Here is a 23821-nt window from a genome sequence, read left to right as displayed (position 1 = left end):
AACTGTCAGTCTTGTAGAATTTACCTTTAAGATCCAGATTTTTGGCACCATTGATAACCTGAGTGACCACCTTAGTGTCCACCTTTAGGCTGTGTGTGTTACTGTTATCTCTGGTGATGACGACATTATGCCATTGGTTGTCATTAAGAGGACGATCACTGTTGCCTTTGATAACATTAGGTCCATTTCCAAGGTCAAACACATAGTGTATATACCTGTAAACACAGCAAGAACTAGTTAAAATTGTGTAAGAACTCCAGCACTACTGACCCTTATTCTAGCCAGAGTTGATAAATTAACTTACAAAAGTCATGAAGGGAAGCATCTCTGGGTTAGAAGGCTCTAGGGAAGCCAAAATATTAGCCACTGATTTGAAAAGATATAGTAGTTTCCTCTCCACCAAGAAAGTTAAGGACTAATATTTTGAGATTATGACATTCGGAGTAATCAGATTCTAAACATAAAGCATTCATGTTTTTCACAAAGTTCTCTCAGATTCACAAAACCCCTGTCTGTGCATATAATTATTTTTTTAAAATTGGTAATATTGATAAATGTACTGGAGAGCAACACTAGATATGCTTATTTGGGGCATATATTCCCCAGATTCTTTCTGAGTTTTGAATAACTCCCTTAAGAAGTTAATTGGGAAACTCACTCAAAATATTGTACTAAAATTCACATGAGATCCTAGGCTTAGTCAAACATCTGGAAAACAATTAGCAAAGCTTTCGGCAAAAAATAAAGACCTTAAAGAAGACTGAAGTCATGGGAGTGTTACCCTGAATTATTTATATAGTTGAAACACAGAAATCCACCTGAGGATAGAAGAGAAATATTCTAACTTAGAAAGGAAAAAAAGACAACAAAATTCAACTCTCAGAGCACCAGGAGCTCGTGACTCTTGCTTTTTTTATTACTCAATGTCCCACTTACAAAAATATGTGCAAAGTTAAAAATGAAACAGGATTGAACTATAGTTATACTGAAATAAACAGGACTAGTAAACTGTATTTGCGGAAAACGTGTCTACTGTGACTAGATGAATCTAAGAGATCAAAATTTGTTCAGCTAACAAAGATTTTTTTAATAAGCTATTGGTCTTGCGAAAATAACATATCGGCTCAAAAGCAAGCTGAGTTTGCTTTTCCTCAAGCATCACCAGCAGAAATACAAATTCAGCAGCCCATATGCTCTTTTTTTCCTTCAGGAGAGATGGCAGAAACAAGTCTGGTAAAGGGGGGAAAAAGGAGTGGGGGGAGGGGAGAGAGAGACTCGGAGCCCTCAGCACATTTCCTCCTCCTCTGTGCTATTCTGCCAGGTTAAAGGGACAAAACATTAGCCTAACTAGATCCAAAGAACTTAAAACTTTAAGCATTTCACACTGTAAAAGTATCCTTCCCTCAGCCACAGGGGGAAGTCAGTGACAAAATCAGGAGTCTTAAGCTTCAGTGTTTATGTCTAAGTGCTTTGCCATACACCTCAGCAAACAGAGAACACATGAGTATGAAGTATATTTCTCTTTATGCAAGCATTTTAAGCTTACCTATAAGTAAGTTTATCTATACATAAGCTGGTAGAATATAGCAGAAAGTCACTTACCCCTTGACTAGTTCAACTGCAATAAAGTCATTGCCATCACCACTGTTAAAGAGGATGAAACCATCAGCCGAGGTGGTCTTGAACTGAAAGAAGAGGTGCATGGATGTATAAGCCTGCAAGGTGGCCAAGCTCAGGTAGCTGCTCTTGGTCTTGAATGTCACAGGGTCAGCTATAATGTTGCGTAGACCAAAGCGTGCCTTCAGCTCGCAATAGTCAATATCACCATTCTTGCACAGGTCAATGTAAAGCATCCCATTGAACATGAGGCTCTGGAGGTGGCCAATGAAGCTGGAGGGGATGACAGAGATGTACCGTTTCTCCGTCATGATCCCTGTCTCGATGTTGTGGAACTCCAAGCGGGTGTGATCACCAACCATTGTGCCTGAAGAACAGAAACAAGGAGGAACATGCAGAAAGCCCAGGGATCAGTAACAGGTTATATGGAGCCCTTCACCCTCCAGTTTCCAGGCTAATAGCAGTACTAACTTAATGCTATCTGATCACTGTTCAGCAGCTTGCATAAGAATGTATAGACTCTTGGTGGAGAGGCTTGAGTCTAGCAGTTACCAAAACCTGGCAGAAGAGAGAAGACAGGACTAAAGGGCCATGGGCAGCAAGCTCTATATTTTTCCCCATGCTTCACAGACTTTCTTGTTTGCAAAGAGTAGGTCTCTCCCTTAAAGCTTACAGTGATCTATTTGATCCAACAGTCCATCTGCCAAACAACTCAGACACTTCTGGAATAATTCTTACAAGTGCACTTCCTGAAAACACTCAATAAACATAGATTAATATAAAAAGAGCAGAACGAGAAGTGAGAACAGTCATAAACCTGCTAATATTTATTCCGTTGTTCTCTCCTGGTGCCTGATGTTATTTCTCTTGTTTTAAAAGCACAGCAGGAGGAAAACACACAAGAATGCAACAGGCAAAAAGCCCTCCATATATTTAAATCATCAACCTATCACTTGGGCTATTTGTCACATTGTGACAGATTTTAATCTCTCAGTTAAAATATCCAAGCTATTCAGTATACCAAATACGTCAGACTACTCTCGAAGCATATTTAAATATTCGGTAAGCCTGCTAGGCATCAGTACAGACAGAATCCACACAGACAGATGAAATACAACAGTATGCTGAAAGACTAGTCTGAGTACAAAGACAAACTGAGCAACATCAGAATGATAACCATTACCTTATTTTAGTCCTCTATAGTTCTTCATTAAGATAGTTAAAACTATTTGGTCACACAAGCAAGTATCCTTTCTACACAGGCCTTGTGCTATTTAGTATACAACAGGAATAATATTAAATTAATGAATTACTCAACATTTAATTGTTTTCTCATCATTCAATGTACAACCATTATTCAAACTCGGCTACAAATATGCCGTTATTTTTTTCTCTTGTGAAATTTTCTGCAGTGTTGTATTGAGTTGACGTGGTAAGGTTCTGGCTGCGGGGTGGCTGCAGGGCAGCCTCTGCGAGGAGAGGCCAGGGCTACCCCATGCCAAACAGGGCCGGTTCCAGCTGGCTCCACAACAGACCCACCACAGGGCACAGCTGAGCCCCTCAGCCAAGATGGTGGCACCTCTGGGAAAGCATATTTAAGAAAGGGCAAAACGCTGCCTGTGAGTGAGGAACAAAGGAAAAAAAAACATCACAAAACTGCAAACACCAAGGTCAGAAAAGGAGGAGGAGGCGGCGCTGCCGCCTTCAGGCACCTGAGCAGAAATTCTCCAGCAGCCCATGGAGAAGACCACAGTGGAGCAGACACCCACGCTGCAGCCTGTGGAGGACGCCCATGCCAGAGCTGGTGGATATTTCCTGAAGGAACCACAGCCCATGGAAAGCCCACACTGGAAGAGGTTTTTCTGACAGCCTGCGGAAAGGACCCACGCTGGAGCACTTCATAAAGGACTGCTGCCCATGGGAAGGACCCACACTGGAGCAGGGGAGAAGTGTGAGGAGGAAGGAGCAGCAGAGGAGCTTTTACAGACTGACCACAGCCACCATTCCCCATCCCTCTGCACTGCTGGGTGGGGGGGAGGTAGAAGAGTCAGGAATGAAGGACCAAACCTGAGAAAAGGAGGGGATGGGGTAGGGTGGTTTACTTTTTGTCTTTGTTTCTCACCATCCAACTCTATTTTTAATTGGCAATAAATTAAATTCATTTTCCCCAAATCAAGTCTGTTTTGTCCACAAAGGTAATTGGTAAGTGATTTCCTTATCTTTATCTTGAATCGTGAACCTCCTCATCCTATTTTTCTCCCCTGTCCTATTGAGGAGAGGGAGTGAGAGAGCAGCTGGGTGGGCGTCTAGCTGTCAGCCACCATCAACCCACAAGTTCAGCAGCATAGTATGCAAATTATCCTCAAACATTCACTTAATCTTCTACCACTCCTGCAAGATTAAGAAATATTACTTTCAATTTTATATACACAAAGGTGAGGAACTGAGAGATCAACATATAAATAGTTTTGGATCTCAAAAAAGAAATATTTGGCATCCAATTTAGTGGAATATGTAACAACTTTGGAGCACTCACTGGTTTTGAGGCTCAGCGCTTCTAAAAATAGGATCCTATATTGGGTTTGTGTGGCAAGGTTTTGGTAGCAGGGGGAGCTACAGGGGTAGCTTCTGTGAGAAGCTGCTAAAAGCTTCCCCTACATCTGACAGAGCCAATGCCAGCCAGCTCCAAGATGGACCCGCTGCTGGCCAAGGCTAAGCCCATCAGCGATAGTGATAGCGCCTCTGTGATAACATAGTTAAGAAGGGGGAAAAAAACCAACTGGGCAACAAACTGCAGCCAGAGAGAGGAGTGACAATATGTGAGAACAACAACTCTGCAGACACCGAGGTCAGTGAAGAAGGAGGGGGAGGAGGTGCTCCAGGCATCCTGGTGAAGACCATGGTGAGGCAGGCTGTCCCCCTGCAGCCCACGGAGGTCCACAGTGGAGCAGATGTCCACCTGCAGCCTGTGGAGAACCCCACGCTGGAGCAGATGGATGCACCCAAAGGTGGCTGTGACCCCAGAGGAAGGCCATGCCGGAAGCAGGCTCCTGGCAGGACCTGTGGCCCCGTGGAGAGAGAAGCCCACCCGTGTGAAGGACGCACGTTGGAGAAGTTCATGGAGGACTGTCTCCCGTGGGAGGGACCCCATGCTGGAGCAGGGGAAGAGTGTGAGGAGTCCTCCCCCTGAGGAGGAAGGAGCAACAGAGACAACGTGTGATGAACTGACCACAACCCCCATTCCCCATCCCCCTGTGCCGCTAGGGGAAGGAGGTAGAGAATTTGGGAGTCAAGTTAAGCCTGGGAAGAAGGGAGGGGTGGGGGGAGGGTGGTTTTGAGATTTGGTTTTAGTTTTCATTATCCTACTCTGATTTGATTGGTAATAAGTTAAATTAATTTTTTTTTTCCTCAAGTCAAGTCTGTCTTGCCTGTGACTGTAATTGCTGAGTGATCTCCCTGTCCTTATCTTGACCCACGAGCCTTTTGCTGTATTTTCTCTCCTCTGTCCAGCTGAGGAGGGGAGTGATAGAGCAGCTTTGAAGGGCACCTGGCATCCAGCCAGGGTCAATCCACCACAGATCCACAATCCCAAATGAGTACCTCCCAAAAGGACAGGTACAATAAGGGATCAAGTGTGAAAGATCCGACTTGAAGCGACTTCCCCAGCTTTCCACAGGAACTCTAAGGTAGAGAAGTCAGTTCCTCTGGGCTGTATTCACATGCCTTACACAGAGGTCTCTTTTCTCTTTTTTACCCTGCTATGTCTCATTCACTACAGACTTCTCAAAGGGGATCTTAAAAATAAACACCACCTTTAATACAAAGGCCTATGTCAACCTGTTTGCTGTATCGTCCTTTCTTAAAGTAAGCAGGGAAGCAAAGCTCCTGCGGAAAAAGGATAGCAGCAAATATGAAATTAGAGAACATCAAGATGCATACACAGACCTATCTACTTTCAACTTTTCCCTACTTTTGCATGTTTCTCTACTTATCCTTCTAGTATGCTGCTAAATATATTTACTGCACAGAAAGTCCTTCATTTTAGAAGGTTTTCCAAAGGAAACAGCTATACTACCTGTTGGTCCCTCTGCCTCCATAACTTTTTAACATGCCAGTCAAATTCAATCGGGTTTAAAAGAACAGAAGCATCAAAAATATTTAAATTCATACTAGTTTTGTGAAAAATTGACACCTGGATAAAGACCTGAATAAATGTTTCCAGTGTGCTATAGACAGACAAAATTTAGCAATAATATCCTGCTTGATTGCATCTGCTGGTCAGTTAGCATATATACACAACTCTTGACTAGTCACTGCAAGAGGTATGTCTGAGTCATTGGGATTATACCTGAGAGTCACACCGATCACCATAGCTGAGTCCAGGACAAACTCCTTTTAATTCCCCCAGGTCATATCAACTGGGATTTACAAGCTTTCTCATATTCTGTGCTATCTCCTGAAATCTCCTAGCATCTCTCACCTAAACAGTTCCCAGGCATTAAAAGACAAAAAAAGAGATTATTGATGGCCTTGCAAGACTTTTCCTACTATTCACAACATATTCCTTTTTCCTGTTGGGGATAGAATGAAAGCTGAAAACATTTCTAAGACACTTGGATGATACATCCTGGCTTGTGGTGTATAAAAAGTAGAGTAAATGAACTGATGGTCTCTTTCTTGCTTAGGTCCTCCTGAAACACTGAAATATTCCTAACTCACCTCTCATGATCATGTACAAAGTGCAGTTTTTCAGTTTATTCTTTGTCCAAATGTGATCAAGGTTTTGCAAAGAGAGTAAACAAGAACAGTTATTAGAAAAAACGTTTTCAAGTATCTATTCCAAATACAAAGAGAAAATATTACGCAAAACAATTTATTTTTTCACTTATTCCCAATTTTAGCAGTGGATCTAAATTTAAACACAATTATACAAAGACCATTGACATGGAAAGCTTCAACCCAAGCAGATACAGCTGGACAAACTTACAAGCAGCTGAGAAGAGTCACATATTTCTGACTATTCAGAAATTCAAGTGTCAGTACCAATGCAAATGTTTTTAAATCCTGAAACAGTTCTTTACCAGTAATAATAATATTTTAGTTTGAAAAAATGCTATTTCACAGGAACTGAAACTGTATATGGGAAAGTTTCTTTAGACAAACCATCTCACTTCCACTACTGTGACCGTTAGCGGCTGTTTCAGTTTTAGTGTTAGCAAATTAAAATTTCAGATTTTTCCAAACCAGAAGAATTGCATTTTTTAAAAAATAAAATAAATTTAAAAATCACTTAAAAAAAAAATCTCGCTTCTTTACTTCAAAAGATTAGAAAAATAAGATGTAGAGATGTCAAGGACCAAGAGCAAGAAAACTCCTCTCCTTAGATCTTCTACTCTTAGATAAATGCAAAGAAGAAGTTGTTGCCAGAGTAGGAAAGAAAAGCCAGGCCTGTGAAATCTGGAGTATACTGGGACAGGGAACCCAAATATAGGGGGCATTAGAAATGGAGTTAAGGAGGTTGGAAGAGGTGAACAAAGAATTTTAGAAAAGGTGAAAAATGAGAAAACTGGGACTGGCTTAAGAGAAATAGGACAGTGATAGCAGCAGTAGTGCAGAAAGTTAGGAGCAGTTCAGTGAAAAGCTGAAAAGGACATGACAGTACAAGACCAGAATCAGGACAAAGATGCATTTTCTTAAGAAATCACGGAGTGAAATCCAGTATTTTCTGATCTCATTAGCTGTCGGACTCATGTGCAGAGTTCTCCTCTAATTCCTCCACTGTGCTCTGCAGAGAGTATTGTAACTACTACAACAATCAGTAGGCTCTTTAGTTCAAGTGGTAGCAGACAGAAAAAATTCCAGCCTCCACTGTGGTATTTGGGTGCTAGCAAGATCTTGTAGGGAGGAATATGACTACTATATTTGTGTCTCATTTATCACTGACATTCTGATGCGGGGGGAATGTGGGAGGAAGGTTTTGTGATTAAGCAGCAAAATACCGTCCAGAGGAACTCGATTCTGTCCCTCCCTTAGATGTCCTGCAGGAAGCCAAGTCAGTCACTTTGTTACAAGTTTTTCACAGGTGGTCATTAATTGTCTAGAGCTAATTCTCCAAGTAGCAGGGTTGAGCTAATTTACAGGATCCAATTTACAGACATGCTGAATATTTGTGCTTGCAAATGACTGAAAAATCATGCCAAATTGGTACCAAATACATCCAACATTAATCTGGTGCCTTGTTTCCAAAGCTGTAAAATGGGAAAAAGACATCTACTCACTTCATATAACACAGATATGGGAATAAATCCAGTTACAGCTTCTTAGTTCTGTATAAGCATATTGATGAGTAGCACACAACACACAAAAAAAAAGGGAAAAACAACAGCTCTATATTTAAAGCAAAGTTTAGTTGGCATGCATTGTTCCAAACAAGCAATAAGAAAGAAGGCAGCAATCAAACAGGCTGTTTGTTTTTACTGGGGGCTCAATTTAGACTTCTGATCTATGCCTAAAGACAGCAAGAATCCGGGGCGGGGGGGGAAATCTATGCGACCACATCATTGAAGACTATATATCATCTGCCCAAGGAAGTGGGATGCAGACTGCACAGAAAATCTTAACTCTGGCTTTTCTGACTTTTGACTTTGCCATGATGGCATTCTTGTAACAGATATTTTTAACTGTAATGCATCTTTAATTATGTAATTCATATACGTGTACATATGCACATCCTATTTTAGTATAGAATTGTATCATTATTATTTATAAACTCAGTTACATGAAAAAGAGATGTCAAAAAAATACAGATGGCTTTTTGGGGATTGAGTTGGTAACGCAGAGAGTGCCACCTTATGGTGCTTGCTAAAAAAGCATATCCAGAAGACTTGTTCTTAAATGCAGAAGTACACAGGATGAAATGTTTACCAGCATGTTTTACTAATTCAGAAAGTTCCCTCTTAAATAAAATTTCATTTTCCTACAAGCTAATGTTGACTAAGCCTCCGCCAATTCCAACAAGGAGAGGGAAAGATTCTTCTTTCATATGCTTCTGATTCTCTCTTGCAAATTTTCAGCCTATATAGCACAGTATATATTTACTTCAGAGTGAAAACATATATCAAGTCATCTTCCTGCAAAGCCACTTCTTTGGGCTTATTTCAAAATACCAACTCATGGCTTTCCAAATAATCTAATTACCACATTACTTAGAATTAATTGCATTCACACAGTAGAAAAGAACTTTTTACAGAGATAGGATATGGCATTCTGGCACTGCCTATGGCAGCTGTTCCTTCCAGTTGCCTTCTGAGTAGAAGCTACTCAGAAGAGAGGACATCAGCATTTGGTGAAACAGCACGGGTCACAACTAAACGAACATACCCATATCAGCGCTGCATCCAGGGTTACCGTTCTTTGTGACTCTATTACCAGCCTTCAAACTGCTGGTGTTTTCCTCAAAAAACCAATTCCTACAGTTATATACAGCTATGAGAATTTTAGACCTTCAAAAAAAAAAAAAAAAAAAAAAAGAAAAAGAAGTTTCTGGCTCTTGCAGCTGTGGGGAAATGGACCAGAAAAGTATCACCTCTAAAATTTTGTAATGAAAAAAGAGATCAATCTAAAAGTACCTTGATCACTTCAATGCAAATCTCATAGCTTGGGAGACACCAGCTTTCCTGAGTGATTGATCTTTTCTTCCCCCCTTCAACTACATTTCTCTACAGAAAGAAGCAGAAACTCAAAGAGCTGTCAGGAAATGCTGGAAAGGGAAAAAAAGAGGAAAAAGAAAAAAAAAAAAAAGACCGACACACTATACATTATATGATATGTTATACTCTGGTGAGCTAGGGTCCTCCCCAACCTCTAAAACGAAGTTGGGAACAAATTGCTCTATTTGTTTTTTCTTCTGGATGGCTCTGAGCCACGAGAGCACAAGAATTTAAAAAAAAAAACAAACAAAACAACACAAAACCAGCAGAGGCAGAAATCCATATTCTCTAACACATCTATCAAATGCAGGTTTACCATCAAGGAAAAGTTTGTGCAGAGGGAAGGTTTAGAGAACCTTGGTTTTGATTCTACAGCATTGGAAACCGCCACATTTGCAGCTCAGGAGTGAGGTATACTCACAGTGTACCCCAAACAGAGCCTGGCACAAGAGAAAGTGCTGCTTAGCACCTCTACATTCTTGGGTATGTGCAAGTTCATCTGTCCCCTAATCCCACATTTCATTACCATCCTAGTTGTCACAGAAGTTTCTGGTGCTGGCTAAGAACAGTTAGTCTTTTGGAACTGAACATTAATTTTCAACATAGTAACACTAAATATAAAAGAAGTTAACAGGAAGGGGGCGGGGGGTGCGTGGGGGGAAGAGACACACACAAGAACAGGGAGCATCGGTGTAACAGCTAAGAAGAGACTGTGAACAGAGATATTAAGATAATGACAAAAAATACTCTTACATCACACTTACCCTCAGCAACATCATCATCCACCATCAGCTTGAGGCTCTTTCCTCGCCGAACTACCCGGACAGTGTGCCACTCGTTGTCATTGAGTTTCTGCCCAGCATAAAGAGTTTCAGGTCCCTTGCCTGGGGATGGTGATAGGTATGACAGTTAAAGCCAGACCCCTATTAGTTTAGTATTTGCTCAATGGGAAAAGTCACCAAAATCAACCTGGTGTGATACAGACTAGTAGATTGTGTAGGTGTATTATGACCTGTAATCAACCCTCACACCTACACCTTCCCAGCTCAGAGGGAAGTCAGGGTCACAAGCCCTTCCACTCAGTGAAGTGCCTTCTTCCACAGAGCCCAGAGGTCACATGCATTTAAAAAAGAGGTAGAAATCTCTCTTGTGCTATGGTATTCATTTCCAAATGTCACATTGTACAGGGCACTGCAGTATTAGAAAAACAAGCTGGTGACAGAAATGTCTCTAGAGGGGAGCCATTACAGCAGAATATTGCTCTCCTAAGAATCTGGATTTACAACAGCACCAAGGTGCTTGGGATTCTTTTCAAAGTTAATCACACTGGTCTTTCAACACTTAGGTATCGAACACCAGGATGGTTTCAGTCTTTCAGTCTCAAAAAAAAAAAAAAAAAAGAAAAATCCACACAAAAAACCCCCACAAAACCTCAAACCCTACCCCCCCAAAAAATATATTTTTTTAAAAATTTAAAACCACAGAAAGACAACCATCACCAACCTGGCTGATTGCTCTAAGGTTCTTTGGCAAAGCAGCCTGGCTATAAGGTGCTCACTTCGCCCCCTGAATTACAGGTCAAAAGGGAAAGAAGAGCCCTTTCTTCTCCAAAAGGTAAAACCACAGTTGCCCTTGCAAACAATGCTCCTGGGAAAACAGCATTAGTGCCACCCATATTTGTTCAGTTTTGCTGCTCACCCACCACAGCTGACAGACCATTACTTAAAATATTGACTGTTCAGATTACAGGACTGGAACACCTCACTTCTGTCAAATGGTAAGTGAAATTGAATAATGGTGTGGGCTAAATTAAAGGCATCTATGCTCATTTCAGTACAGCACGCTAAGGTGTTTTTTGACACAGGTATATCAGAGAAATGCAGAATGAGGACAGCAGAACTTGTTGCACATCAGGTCTGGGCCCATTGCCCAAACTGGCAAAAGGGGAACGCAAGAAAGACACATTGAACATACTAAAAGAGACAGGACAGGGACAACAAGAGGCACTGCTACAGCTCAGGTTACTGCACTGGTAAAACCAGTGTCAGATATGCAGATTATTTCTCTATGTTTGTTCAACACAGGCAAATCAATCTTTTTATTCAGATAGCCCATGAACAGCATTTCTTTTGACCAGTTTTCAATGGACTAGTTATGTAACACAGAATAAAGTGTTGTACACATTTTCAAGCAAAACTCTGCACAAGGGGATGCACCCACTTCGATCTGTGTCATGGTGCGGACTAACAAGTAAGAGTAGCATACTCCATAGTGAGACAAAATTGAAGGAAGGGGTAGGAAAAATATCCAGGGACTTTACGTAGTCCACAGTATGCACACTGCCTAATTAGCAACATGACTGTAACTGCTTCTTACTGAGGGGAGGGATATGGCCAAAGAAGGTGGTGCCTCATTCAGCTAGGATATAACATGCAGTAGGGGAATCCTATGGAAGGAGACCAAAGCAAAATGAATATTCTGTATTCTCCTTAAAGCATCATGCAGTTCACATTACTAAAAAAGGAGTTTAATACCCCTTCAAATAAAGCCCATTGTGAGCCAATTTTGCCATAGAGCAAGAGGAAAAAATGTTTTTCTACAGTGCCCTGAAAAATAACAGTCATTCTTGGATTAAAAGGATGGGGAGTCATATATTGCAGTTACAGAGAATATCTCCTTAACAGGAGAAACCTGTAACCTCTGCAGTTCCTCACCCATGTGCCAAAGTCACACTGTACCACAAATGTAAATCCAGCTGTACAAGGCAGCTAGATCATGGCCAGAAAGCTTAAGTTCTTTAGAACCAGACAAGCAAAACTCTATTTAATAGACTCCAAGAAAGTTATGCTAGATTTACGTCAGTGAGTGAGTACATTTTATCCCAGAGCACATATCACAAAACGATGTCTCTGGATGGCCAGCAAAATTATTGCCTACATCAAAATATACTGCATCAGCTACTATAGTTCCACACAGCCACTTCCCAGGTAGGAAGATAAAAGGAGTTCATTTGGACCAGTGTGTTTTTATAATGCCACCTGAAAGCATGGAGGGGTGGGGGCAGGCAGCAAATACTTTTTAAAAAAAAACCTTTTCCACAGGTCTAGACCTATAGAGGGCTCAGCCAAGAGAAACAGTCAGGTGTGCTAACTTTGCTCAGCTGACAATACACTTTCTATGCAGCACCTCTGTGTTCAACATGGTTGAGTAACTCAAAGTTGCTGACCTTCTAGTTCCCATTTTTCAACCCTATTCTGACAAAATAGGGGTTAGCCAAAACAAGCTGGTTTGGCTTGTCATTGCTACCTTGATGCCTAGCGTAACACTTCCAAAACAAAACTGTGACACCAACAGAAGTTATCCGACGAGATTCTCAGAAAATGTAGCTTAACCAATTCACAAATAAATGAGTAGAAAGTTTCAGCTTTCCAGCTTCTTTTTCCAAATGAATAAGGTTGTCTACAACTGAGATTGCTATTTAGAAGCAACTGGTTAATAGTTTGGGCTAATAAATTTAAATATTAAGTACTGTGGATGCAAATTATTCCATGTTATCTAAATCCATGTCTCGATCAGCCAATTTAATATCTTATCAGTAGAAAAAAATTAGGAGTTTTTAATATTTTTGTTCACTCACAAACCTCCATTTTGTATGCAACAAGGGGCATTGGCTTCTTTTGGTAGGGTTACCCAAGTAACACCACACAGAAAAATTTAATACATGAGCACGCTCAAGAGCATTCACAGAAGTTTTTCAAACCAGACATATTTGAGTTTTAAAAAAAAGTGTTAAACAAACATTATTTTACTCTATTTAAACTGTTTTCTTTTCAAATGCTTTCAAGACATTTACGCAGCAGGTGGGTTGACCTGAAAAGCAGCAAAACTGTGCCCCCGTTTTTCATTTGTACACTGTCAGTTGAATTGCTGCTCCTTGTGTGAGCTCCCACTGAATTCCAAGTGGTTCCGGGAACTGTGTATAAAGGGACTCCCACATCCGGATGCTAAACTTCATTTCATTGAGCATGATTACTACATGTGCTGTTACTATGTAGACATTTATGTGTGATCAATTTTTAAAAGACAACTTGGAAGATTCCTAATCCAACAGTTGCAGAGGATGGGGAGAACAGAAAGGAAATGGGGCACATGTAGCAGAAGGATAATGCTCTCCCTAAGTACCATCTCCTACGTAGTAAGGCATTCCTATGGTCTTGCAGCTAAACACACAAAACCAAGTGTTTAGACCAAAATTGGTGGGGTTTTTGTTTTGTAGGTTTGGGGTTTTTCTCCCCTGCTTTCAAGCTATCTGCACCTACATCACCCTTCAACTATGATAATCCAGATGTAGGAGGAAGCAAAGCAGAAGGTTAGCTGGATAGAGAAAAAAGTCAAAGATTTATATCTTCCCTTTGTGCGACAGTTTTTTGTGATAAAAGACAAGGAACTCTTGCAGCAGTGTTACAAACTGGATGCCTGGAAACACTATTTATAATACTTTTGATGAGATGGCAGTTGGGCATTAGGTAATTTTTGCAATTTATTTATTTTTTATGAGTGAGAAGAGTAAAAGACAACATAATAGGAAAAAGAATAAGGAAGTTTCTACTGTAGCAATAACTTAGTAGTTAAGCTGCCAGAGCATGACTCCTGTAGGTGACTCTGGCCTTCTTGGTCATTCCATCCCCCTTCTTAATGTCCCCTAAGGAACTGTGTATCATACAGAATTGATCACTACCTCTCATTTTCAAACTCAAATGAGGCAGATAGTACGTATTCCTTTGGTGCTTTGCAGTGGCAAACACTACTTAATCAGAAACAAAAATATCTCTCTTGGGCATCCCCACATTCTGGACATTAGTCAAGCTGCTGTTCAGGCTTCCTGCGCAAACATTACTTGATTCAGCTGCAGCGGCGACTCCTCATGCTCTCATTAATCCTTTGACACCTACTCAAAACTTGTGTGCATACTGTTCATAAAAAACAACTAGTATATGCTTTCAGACATGGAAAAACTCCATCCACTCTGCCTAGATGTCGGAATCATTATCTGTATAATCAAAGGTGCACTGCTGCTGCTGCTTGGCCCAGACAGACTACATAAAGGTGCCAAGAATAGACATGCCAAAGTATAAAGAATCACAAAGTAGTTCATGCCTTCTGAAAATGCCAAGTTGCTTTCAATCTGGCCCCCAAGAACTCGCTCATTTAGAACAAACAACTGGTCAGAGGGATGCAGTTAATAGCTCCGAAAACACCAGCCGTTATCCACCCTCAGTTGTCAACAGCACACAGAATTCCCCTCCTATGAAAGGCAAAGGAGAAAAAGGGTTAATCCCCTCATCAGTTCCTCACAGGTGGATCAAAAAGTGTGCTTTTACCCTTGGTGTAGGCTGTCATTATCTGATCCATTTATATGATTAAAACTACCTTCATGAAACCAGGCTATCTTCATTATTGCATATCTTATCCAACATTACAGAAGAGGTCAAACATTCAAGTCTACAGAACAGCAGAAGAGATGACCAGAAACGACATTGCCAGATTGATGAGAATGGAAAAGGCTCTTCCTCATTACAATTACAACGATAAATAATTCTACAGTCATATACTAATGCTTTTTAGAGAAGATCCTCAGTAACAATAAAAAGGTTTTATCTGCTTTTTTCTTTTTAATTAAAATGCTCAGCTGCCATCTCAGCTTTATTCAGTGGCAAGGTGCTTGTGTCTGTTTTATAAAGGGCAAAATCCCTCAGGAACGCAAACAGCACCCCAAGGCAGGGAGGCGCTGGGAAGGGGAATGTTCTTTGCCCCTTTTTTTGTGTGTGTGTGTGGGGGGGGGGAGGGTGTTTTGGTTGGCTGTTTTTACTTACACTTTTACAAAATGACTAGAGAAGTTGTGATTCACTGTGAAAGACGTGTGCGCACAGATTTGCGAAACATGAGAATGAATCACGAGACAAGCTGGACAGATTCTCTCAAAGCTTACAAGAAACTGATCCACCCTACTTAGACATTATTCAGCAATTCCCTAAAAAACATTTAGATGTGACTAGTACAACCGCAGAGTGGGATTCTTCGTTGTAGCCCCAACAGTGTGGCACAGAGGAGTGAGCTTATGAAGCCAATGCCCCACCTGTTTCTCATCCCCAATGATATTAATAGTGCTTTGGAATATAGTTGTCTTATATATACAGACTATATGTTTAGTAATATACATGAAATAATTTTGCATAGTTATGCAATATGGCAGATATTTTATGTAGCTGTTATATTAAACACATAATTCTCTTTTCCATATATTGCCTTTTCAAAAGACAGGCAGAAGATATTCTAGGTCCAAAGATACTCAGCCACCATTTCTACAGGCAGGTTTGAACAACGCAGGGGAGGAGGGGGAAGGGAGAAGAAACGGGTTTAAGGACAAAGATGCTGCCATTATTCACACACCTTTATGGCTTCCTGATATGTAGCGAGTTCCTACAAAGGATAGGGCAAATATCAAAACACAAGCATGGCTCAAAAACAGAGCTGGCAACTGCTCTGAAAGCCTTCAATATCTTTTGGTCTTGGTTGAATATGTCAGTAGTGTAAATTTTGTTGGGTATTTTCAGGCAGCACTAGTATGGACAAAGTGTTTTAGGAAGGTCTTTTTCTTCACCAGGATCCACTGTCCAACTCCAGGAGCATTGTTAATTGCTAGGAAACAACTGGCAACCCCAGACTCAGTACATTGCAGACGTTTATGTAGATATCCCAGTCAAATCCACACATTCACAGACGTATACACTTGTTTTGCTCATATACAGGTTTTAGAATCCTTTTCAAGATTTTAACTTTTCAAGAAAACGTTAGCTGCCAACTAGGAATAAAGCAGTTGCACTTCCCTACAGAGAGTCAATACCTTCATTGGGGACCTTACCTGCACCAACCTTTCCATTTCCTCAAGGAACAGGAGCACCTCCATGTACTACCCCACGTTAAACAAAACATAACATACACTTAAGAAACAAATGCTTTTAGCAGGGTTTACAGAAAATTTGTTTACAGCTTTACAGAGTGGCTTCACTGAAAAATTGATAAAGTTGAGCGTGATTTATACCAGCCCACCCAGAAGCAAAGTTTAATTATTTACATTCGTACAGCAATAAAAAGTGCATATACAAAATCTTTTAAATACCCACTGAATCAATTAGCCTCACAAGTGCAAATAAGAATCCCAACAGCCAAACTAATTAAGTGCATGGAATTAACTCAGCAAATAAATTAAAAAGTATCAAGACCACCCTACTAGTTCTCTCAGAAACATACTCCAATCTCCCTATAAACTTGATGAAAAATAAGTTTAGCTGCATTTAACTATTTGGATACAATCTATTTCAAAATGCCTTTACAAAAAAAAAAGCCCTTATTTAAAAAAAAAATTGTTCTTTGCTTTTGCTGTAAATACATGTAGCACCGTATTGAATGACTGTTGCTTTCATTTACAGACGCCCTGGGCCAATGGCTGTAGTAAGACTCAATATGGATTCAGGCAGCATTCAACATGATTGCAGCTTGTTCATAAGGCTCTTAAACAAGACTTAGTGCAGAAATTATGTTGTGTGTTTTTTATTTGATGTGAATATAATTTGTGTTTAAGAACGAAAAAGGAGACGATTTGATTACATATATGGTACAGGTCACACCTGGCACAAATTGCGCTTGTGTCTAGGTTTTTCCATCAAGGGCAGTGGGTTATTCTCTTTGTTTGCCTCAATTTTACTGCTGCTGAATTTTAACACTTTTAGCGACTACATAACTACTGTGTATCTCTACAGTACAACAGACATCAGGAAAACATTTGTTAGCAGAAAATTATCTCCCCTAGAAGTCTTTAAATAGGAGATTACAGTTTCAGTGAAAGAATGTTTCAGTTCTTCTGAAGAAAATTTTATTCTTAGAAAACATTCAAAATGTTTCAGCTGCAAGCTAAACAAAAAAATTTTCAGTGTTTAAAAATAAAATGAAGTTTTTTATTACGCATTCAAGGTATTATTCATTTTTAATGGTAATAGATGGTTTCCCATTTTTATTGAGGGAGCTATTTCCACTTTTAAGGAAAGGGATTTTATTTTATATTCACAACCATCAGGGAGGTCAAAAAAGGACATGGAAGTATGAAAAAAAAAAATCAAGTATTCACGCCTTTAAAATTAAGATTTACAACAGTTTAACTAAATTAGCTTCAAAGTGATTTCCGTCAGACTGGCTCTACCTTTGTTTTTAGGTTGGGCTGTCACATGAAACACTTCACATTGGCCAGAACACCATATACTTCTGTTCCTAACAGATCAGGGCAACAAAAGCTTCAGCATAGGTATAAAGAACTCAGAAGCTGCTATATTGTGACTCATTTACAATTTGCCTAAGGAAATATTTGTACACACCAGATTTTCAGAAAGCAAAGCTCAAGAGAACTATTAGCATAAGCTAGGCAGCAAGGCAATGACAGGAGCAGCTTCTATTATAGGGACTACAGAGAGCAGCCACTAGAGGGAAAGAACCACATTCACTAAAGCTGCTGCTTAGACAGTTTTATACAAGGACAAAGGAATTACATTACTCAAAGTGTTGCTTTCCAGAGTTTCACCTGCTAATATATTTTTGCTTTGAAGATTACTACACCTCAGTGATGAATAAAATAACTCTAGAACTTCAACCCAGATTTGCCCTCTTAATAGCAAGCACCTGTTCACTTCAGGTATATTCATTTAATGGATGCAGGTTTCCACCCAAGAAATGAGTCTATGGCTCAAGAAACATGCAAAACAGAGTTTTACCATAGTACAGAATTTTAAACCAACTACTACAACAATTATGCACACACAGCCTTTTGCAGACCACAACAGTAATAAAGAGGTAAAGAGATCCTTTAAGACAGCTTTACATTTTATTAGTTTTCCAGTGATGCAGTGCTAATCAAAGCAAGATGCAGGTGTGACAAAGCTAGAGATTTAATTCTTCTGTTTATTCCTGGGTAGATATAATAGTACAGGTACCAAAAACAAACACCTTCCCGCTAATCCCATCAACGTATCTTACTTGAGACATACATAGACTGTGCTACCAACAGTAAGACAATTGGAGTTTCTCTTCCTGTTTAGTTTCAAATCTCACCATAAATGCTACAAAACAAGTGGATTAATCATAATGATAGCGAGAAAAAGATGCTGGAAATGAGCCTGACACAACTGGAGTGAGCCGTATCATGTATCACGCAGGCATGCATATAATGGCAATGATATAATTTGACTGCTTACTGCCTGGACGAGATTCAATCTACTTATCTCAGAGGGGAAGAGACACGAATCAGGGGTATGTGTGTCTAATCCAAGTACCTCCAAAAGCTCTTTGCTTCTGTTATGTTAGTACGGAACTACATTAGAGATGGCTGGAGAAGCCTGTATCATCCCATTTGGTGAGCCTTCTCATGCTCTAATTGCCTCTATTACTTCATTGGAAGGAATTATTTGACTTTTGGAATTATCATTATTGTTGTAGAGGTTTTTTTGTGCCTTTTTTTTTTTTTTTTAATAGCAGCTACTTCTCATCTAAGTCTGAAAAGCAAGGAGACCAGAAAGCAAGACAAATCAGTTTAGATGTGGCAATATAGTGCCTTACAGTAATTGTAGATATACGTCTTCCAGGAAAGGATCAGAAACCACTTTCTAACAACAGGATAGCGTCTTTGTCCCACTCTTTCAGAACACAGAAAGCAATGACAAAGAAAGGGACTTCTCTCCCCAAAGACACATTTGACAGTTGAACAGACAGTTGAATCAGAGGAAAAACTCAGATCTTTGAAGCCTCAGTCCCAAATATTGCATTTAAAAAAAAAAAAAAAAAAGTTGTTTAGGACACACTGCATGGTCCTCACTAACAGCACAGTGTAAGAACAGAAGACAGTCCTGCTACCAACACTACTTTATTCAGATACCAAGGGCAAAGACCAGCAGCATCACACATTCAGAAGACCTAAATTTTTTTCTCATTTAAGGTAGCTTTCCCTGTGGCACCTCAGTGCCTGAGGCGTTACAAATGCACACAGAGTTATCTCCATGGTTGCTAGGACTATTACATGAACTAGCTTCAACCTCCTTCTAAGAGCAAAACAGTCAGCATCACAGAAATTATGTCCAACTATGATTACAAAACCAGCAGGATTCCAGTCTTCTGCAGGGGTTGCAAAACACCTCATACACTCTTGAGGTTTAGTTCTCTTTTTACAATACTATCTTCATTCTGAAGTGTGCCACTCTCTTTTCAATCTATGGTGCCAGCTGAGTAGTTTTTAAATTCTCCATTGCATATTAGCCAGTATTTATAAGTCTACCGAGAGCCCCACATGTACTGGAAGGGAGAACATTAGATGCATATAAATCATACTATTAACAAATACAAACAGCAACCAAAATTTGCAAGTGGAGACCTTGTGGTTTCAGATTTTACTGGTAAGCTGTGTGTGTAACTGGTAATGCACATTGGTCCCCTTTGCCTGAACTGAGAAACTCTGGTGGGAAAGATGGTAAGTGGTACTTGGACCTACATGCAAGAGTCTCTTTACTTTGCTTAAGGAGCTATTGAGGAAGGATCAAATGCTTTTGGAAAGCTGAGGGATCAGTAGTGCAGACTGGAGTGTTTAATGTTAAAGGCATTTAGAAACTTAACCATCTCAAAGAGGTGTCTTTCACATGAAATAGAATAGACCTTAGCTGCTATTACTTTTTGAAGAGTCATTGACTATTCTCCTGTTCCTTAAATAGGAATGGTTAGCACAAGATAGTGGCCACATGGCAACACAGATGATACTATACTAACTGAAATTCCTCCTGATATTTGATAGATAAAGCATTAGTGTGTATTTTACCTATTTAAGGTAAGCCACATTTCAGTACTAACTATACATTCCCAGGTTACGTACCAGATAACAAGTATGACCCAGTAAAAACACTTTATGGGAAAGTTTTTCTGAATTGACCTATACAAGGGCTATAGACATAGGACAGTCTCTCCAAATACCCCCTTGTCCTTTCTCTTCTCGAGCTGTAAGTTAAACCCTTCTTTTTGGTTGCCATCCTCTAAGCCTTTCATTTATATCTTAGCATTTACAGAATTCCTCATTTTTCTAGGACACTACAGTGTTAATGCATCCTCAAAATAAGGTTGGGGAATACTGCTGACCACATTTTATGAGGCAGAAACTGAGACAAAGTAGCGTTGCCCAAAGCATCACAAAAGCTTGGTCCCCTCTTGAACAAGTGTTTTCCTTTCCCTTTAGCAAACTTTGCCAAACTGGATAAAACCTGATTGGAATTTGGAAGCCAGATCTGCACTGACTTCTAACTTTAAAAATTAAGACACATCCAGCAGCCAAGAAGCTGGTTAGAAGTCTAGCTGCAAGTAATTTGTTTAATGCCACTTAACCCTTCTATTTTGAAAGAAGGGTTCTCAGCAGTTCTTTTGCATACTCCCACAAGAACGGGGACCCTGCTAGCAGAAACCCATCTGAGTCATAGCAACAAGATCCGTATCCACTGATGAAAATCCTCCTCAGATGCTTTACAGACACCACCAATCTCCAGTCTACTGGTAGCACACACTGGTTCCTTTTACCTGAACCGAGAAACCCAGATGAGAAGGATGACAAGTGGAATGTAGACCTACATGCAAGAGACTCCTTATTTAGCTTAAAGAGCTATCAAGGACAGATCACCTGCTTCTGGAAAGCTGAGGGATCAACAGTGCAGACTGAAGGATAGTTGAGGATTTACAGATAAAGATGACATCTGAGGCAAATATTGAGAACTCCTTTGAAATTCAGATTTTAAAGACACAGCTTTCACATCAGCTAAGGAGCGTGTAAAGGAAAAAATGCCCTGGGAGAAGAAGGGGAAAGAATCATAAAGCTAAGCACACATGGCTTTAAACAAATCCACACCTCTCTGCTCCCAGAGCTCCCAATGACAAACAGTGTCCATTATCCAAACTGATGCCATCCCTTTTCTCATCCATACCTCCTGAGTCACTCAATTTCATAGTATACCTTCATACCATACAAAAGCTGTACATTTCATACAACATCCATGTGTAATTCTAGTATCACTAAAATTAGATAGGATTACACTAGGGATTAATTGGAAGGAATCATCCTAGAAGAGCCACAGATCAGGAGAAAGGAAAACAGAAAGCCAGCAGATCTCTTCCCACCAGGAAGTAGACTTATTTCAGGAAAGGTACTACTAGTGTTTGGGGGTCTCCTTTTCTTGCCCAACACAGAGAAGTTAATGCTCACTTTAAAAAGACCAGAGCTCTGACAGCAACGTCAGAGTACAAATAATGCATTAAGCACAAAGAAGGTAAGTGGTGCCTTTATAGCTCCCAAGTCAACTGATGCCTGGGCATGTTCATCAGCCATCTTGGTTTCAAGGGTTATCAATTTTTATGCACCACACTTAAAGTAGTAGTGACCAGAATGGTAAAGTTTCTAAAGAAAAAAAAATAATCTAGTTGTATTGGGATAACATGTTAGTTCAAGCTGTTCCAGAGACATTTAAGTTATAAGGTTGTTTGACTATCAAGCAATAGTATATGTTGGCCTCTGGCTAAGTTGTAAAAGCAGTAGAATTTGATTAATGGCATAAGCTGGTCACAAACATCTCTAGCAGTTTCATTTCCTGTTGAAAGCTTAGTGACAAGCATACTTTGTTTTCCATTGCAAGTTTGGAAAGACATCCTTTTGCTCTGAGAAAACTTTACTTCTGTATTGCCTTTTAGAAGGCACACACAGAAAAACAACACAAAACCGCTACAGCCTCTTCATTTCCTTCTCCAGTTGTCTGTTAGTGGAGGCAGTCGTTGTTACAGGGATGAGTAGATTATACACACCTCTCCTCCTGTATTTTTCCCAACAATGCCTTTATTTCTAGCCGGTGAACAGCTGGTGTGTTGCAATATTGGGCAAACCAATATTTCTCTCTCACTTATATCGTTCACAAGAGCACTGTGAGAATTAATCCACGCATATTTAGAAAGCATTGAGATCCTATGCTGAACAAATACTGTAACACCACTAACATTTATACAGTCCATACCATCAGCAAATATGCTATTTAAAAACTACCACAGCAGCAGAATATTTGCAGATTCTCTTTAAAATGTGGATCTATAGATTCTAGAATCAGCGCAAGATAAACATCACAGTAACTAGAAGAGATCACCAAGTCCTGAGTGTCAATCAGTTGAGGAAAATGGATTCCTATGACATAGCACCAGAGTGCTAACAGGGCCAGGATACAGATGATTGAGTCTACTATACAGGGCAAAAGTCTTATGCTCTTTACAGTTCCCTTGATTTCAAGGGCAGTAAGCACTCCTCTCAAGAAGGGTTTCTGTTTGGGGGGGTGGGGGGCATTTTGTTTTTAAATGAAAAAGAATAAGGTACCTTAGGATGATTCATTGAGATTTGCAATCCCATTGCAGAATCAGTCAGGAAAAATAAATGCCATCACTTAGCTCATTCCACTGCTGAGAACATCAATTATGTGGGGAAGTAAGGATTTGACTGATTATTCAAGGCAATAGCCAAGCCTGGCTATGGGCTTGAGAATGAGAATTAGACTTCAGAAGGCCCCTGTTCCCAAATCTTGAAAGTACTGGTTCTTCAAAAGTCAGGTTTTTATAGAAATAAATACTCTCATCTGCTAGCGTCATATTAGCCTGATATCACTAGGGTCTTCTAAAATAAAACACCGTGTAACACACTGCAGGACCACAGGCCAAAGGTTGGTTGGCCTTTTTTTTATTTTATTTTGTTAACCTGCATTGGTAACGAATGCTTTAGATTCTGGTTCCTGAACTACTCCCTCTCACTGGTTTGTGACCTTATATCAAGTACAGCATTTCCAACCAGCCGTCTGAGGAGCTGGATGGCCTGCATGAAACAGAGGGTTGAGAAATTTTCCCCAGTCAACAGCCTGGCGTTTATCCCTGGTTAAAAGGAACTTTAAACATGGAAGAACGCTTAGAAAAATACTAGTCTGTGTGCTTCAGATCTGCATGCTCTTCTCACAGCTCGAGTCTTAATGTCTAATTCTCTCCGGTTTCCTCACTGGTGACACGGGCTAGCAAAGCACTTCAGTGTCTAGAGGAGAGTAACGATTTTGACATCTTCCCTGCCACCCATCTAGCCCATACCAAAAGGTGAAAGGGAAGGAAGATGAAGAGAAGGAAACAAGTTTGAAACCAAGCCTACCTAGCTCCTCTTTAAACCACAACCACCACCGCTCCCGAACAAGCAGGAGCCCCAGCCCAGTGCCTTCTGACCAATTCATACGTTATTATTCAAACTGACGCAGGCTAGCCCCATGATGTCTTACTGCCTAGGTCTAACCGACACCCTGTTTCCGCACTCACAAGCCATGCCTTTACCGAAACTCCCTCCGTGGCGAGGGAGC

General features: G+C 40.2%; 1 protein-coding gene across 1 annotated transcript in view; it reads right to left on the bottom strand.

Moving 5' to 3' along the window:
* Positions 1-23821, bottom strand: part of NRXN3 (neurexin 3) — a 1016594-nt gene that overhangs the window by 588367 nt on the left and 404406 nt on the right. The window contains exons 12-14 of the mRNA XM_009319413.1: positions 10091-10210; positions 1603-1984; positions 25-215 (exon numbers count right to left, since the gene is read on the bottom strand). Of these exons, the coding sequence (XP_009317688.1) occupies positions 25-215; positions 1603-1984; positions 10091-10210 (693 nt within the window). The remainder of the gene's footprint in view (positions 1-24; positions 216-1602; positions 1985-10090; positions 10211-23821) is intronic.

The sequence above is a fragment of the Pygoscelis adeliae genome, unplaced genomic scaffold, assembly GCF_000699105.1.
Source record: "Pygoscelis adeliae isolate BGI_AS28 unplaced genomic scaffold, ASM69910v1 Scaffold71, whole genome shotgun sequence".
NCBI classification, from domain to species: Eukaryota; Metazoa; Chordata; class Aves; order Sphenisciformes; family Spheniscidae; genus Pygoscelis; species Pygoscelis adeliae.
Note: the sequence above shows the minus strand (reverse complement) of the source record. Positions and strands in the feature narration are given on the sequence as shown.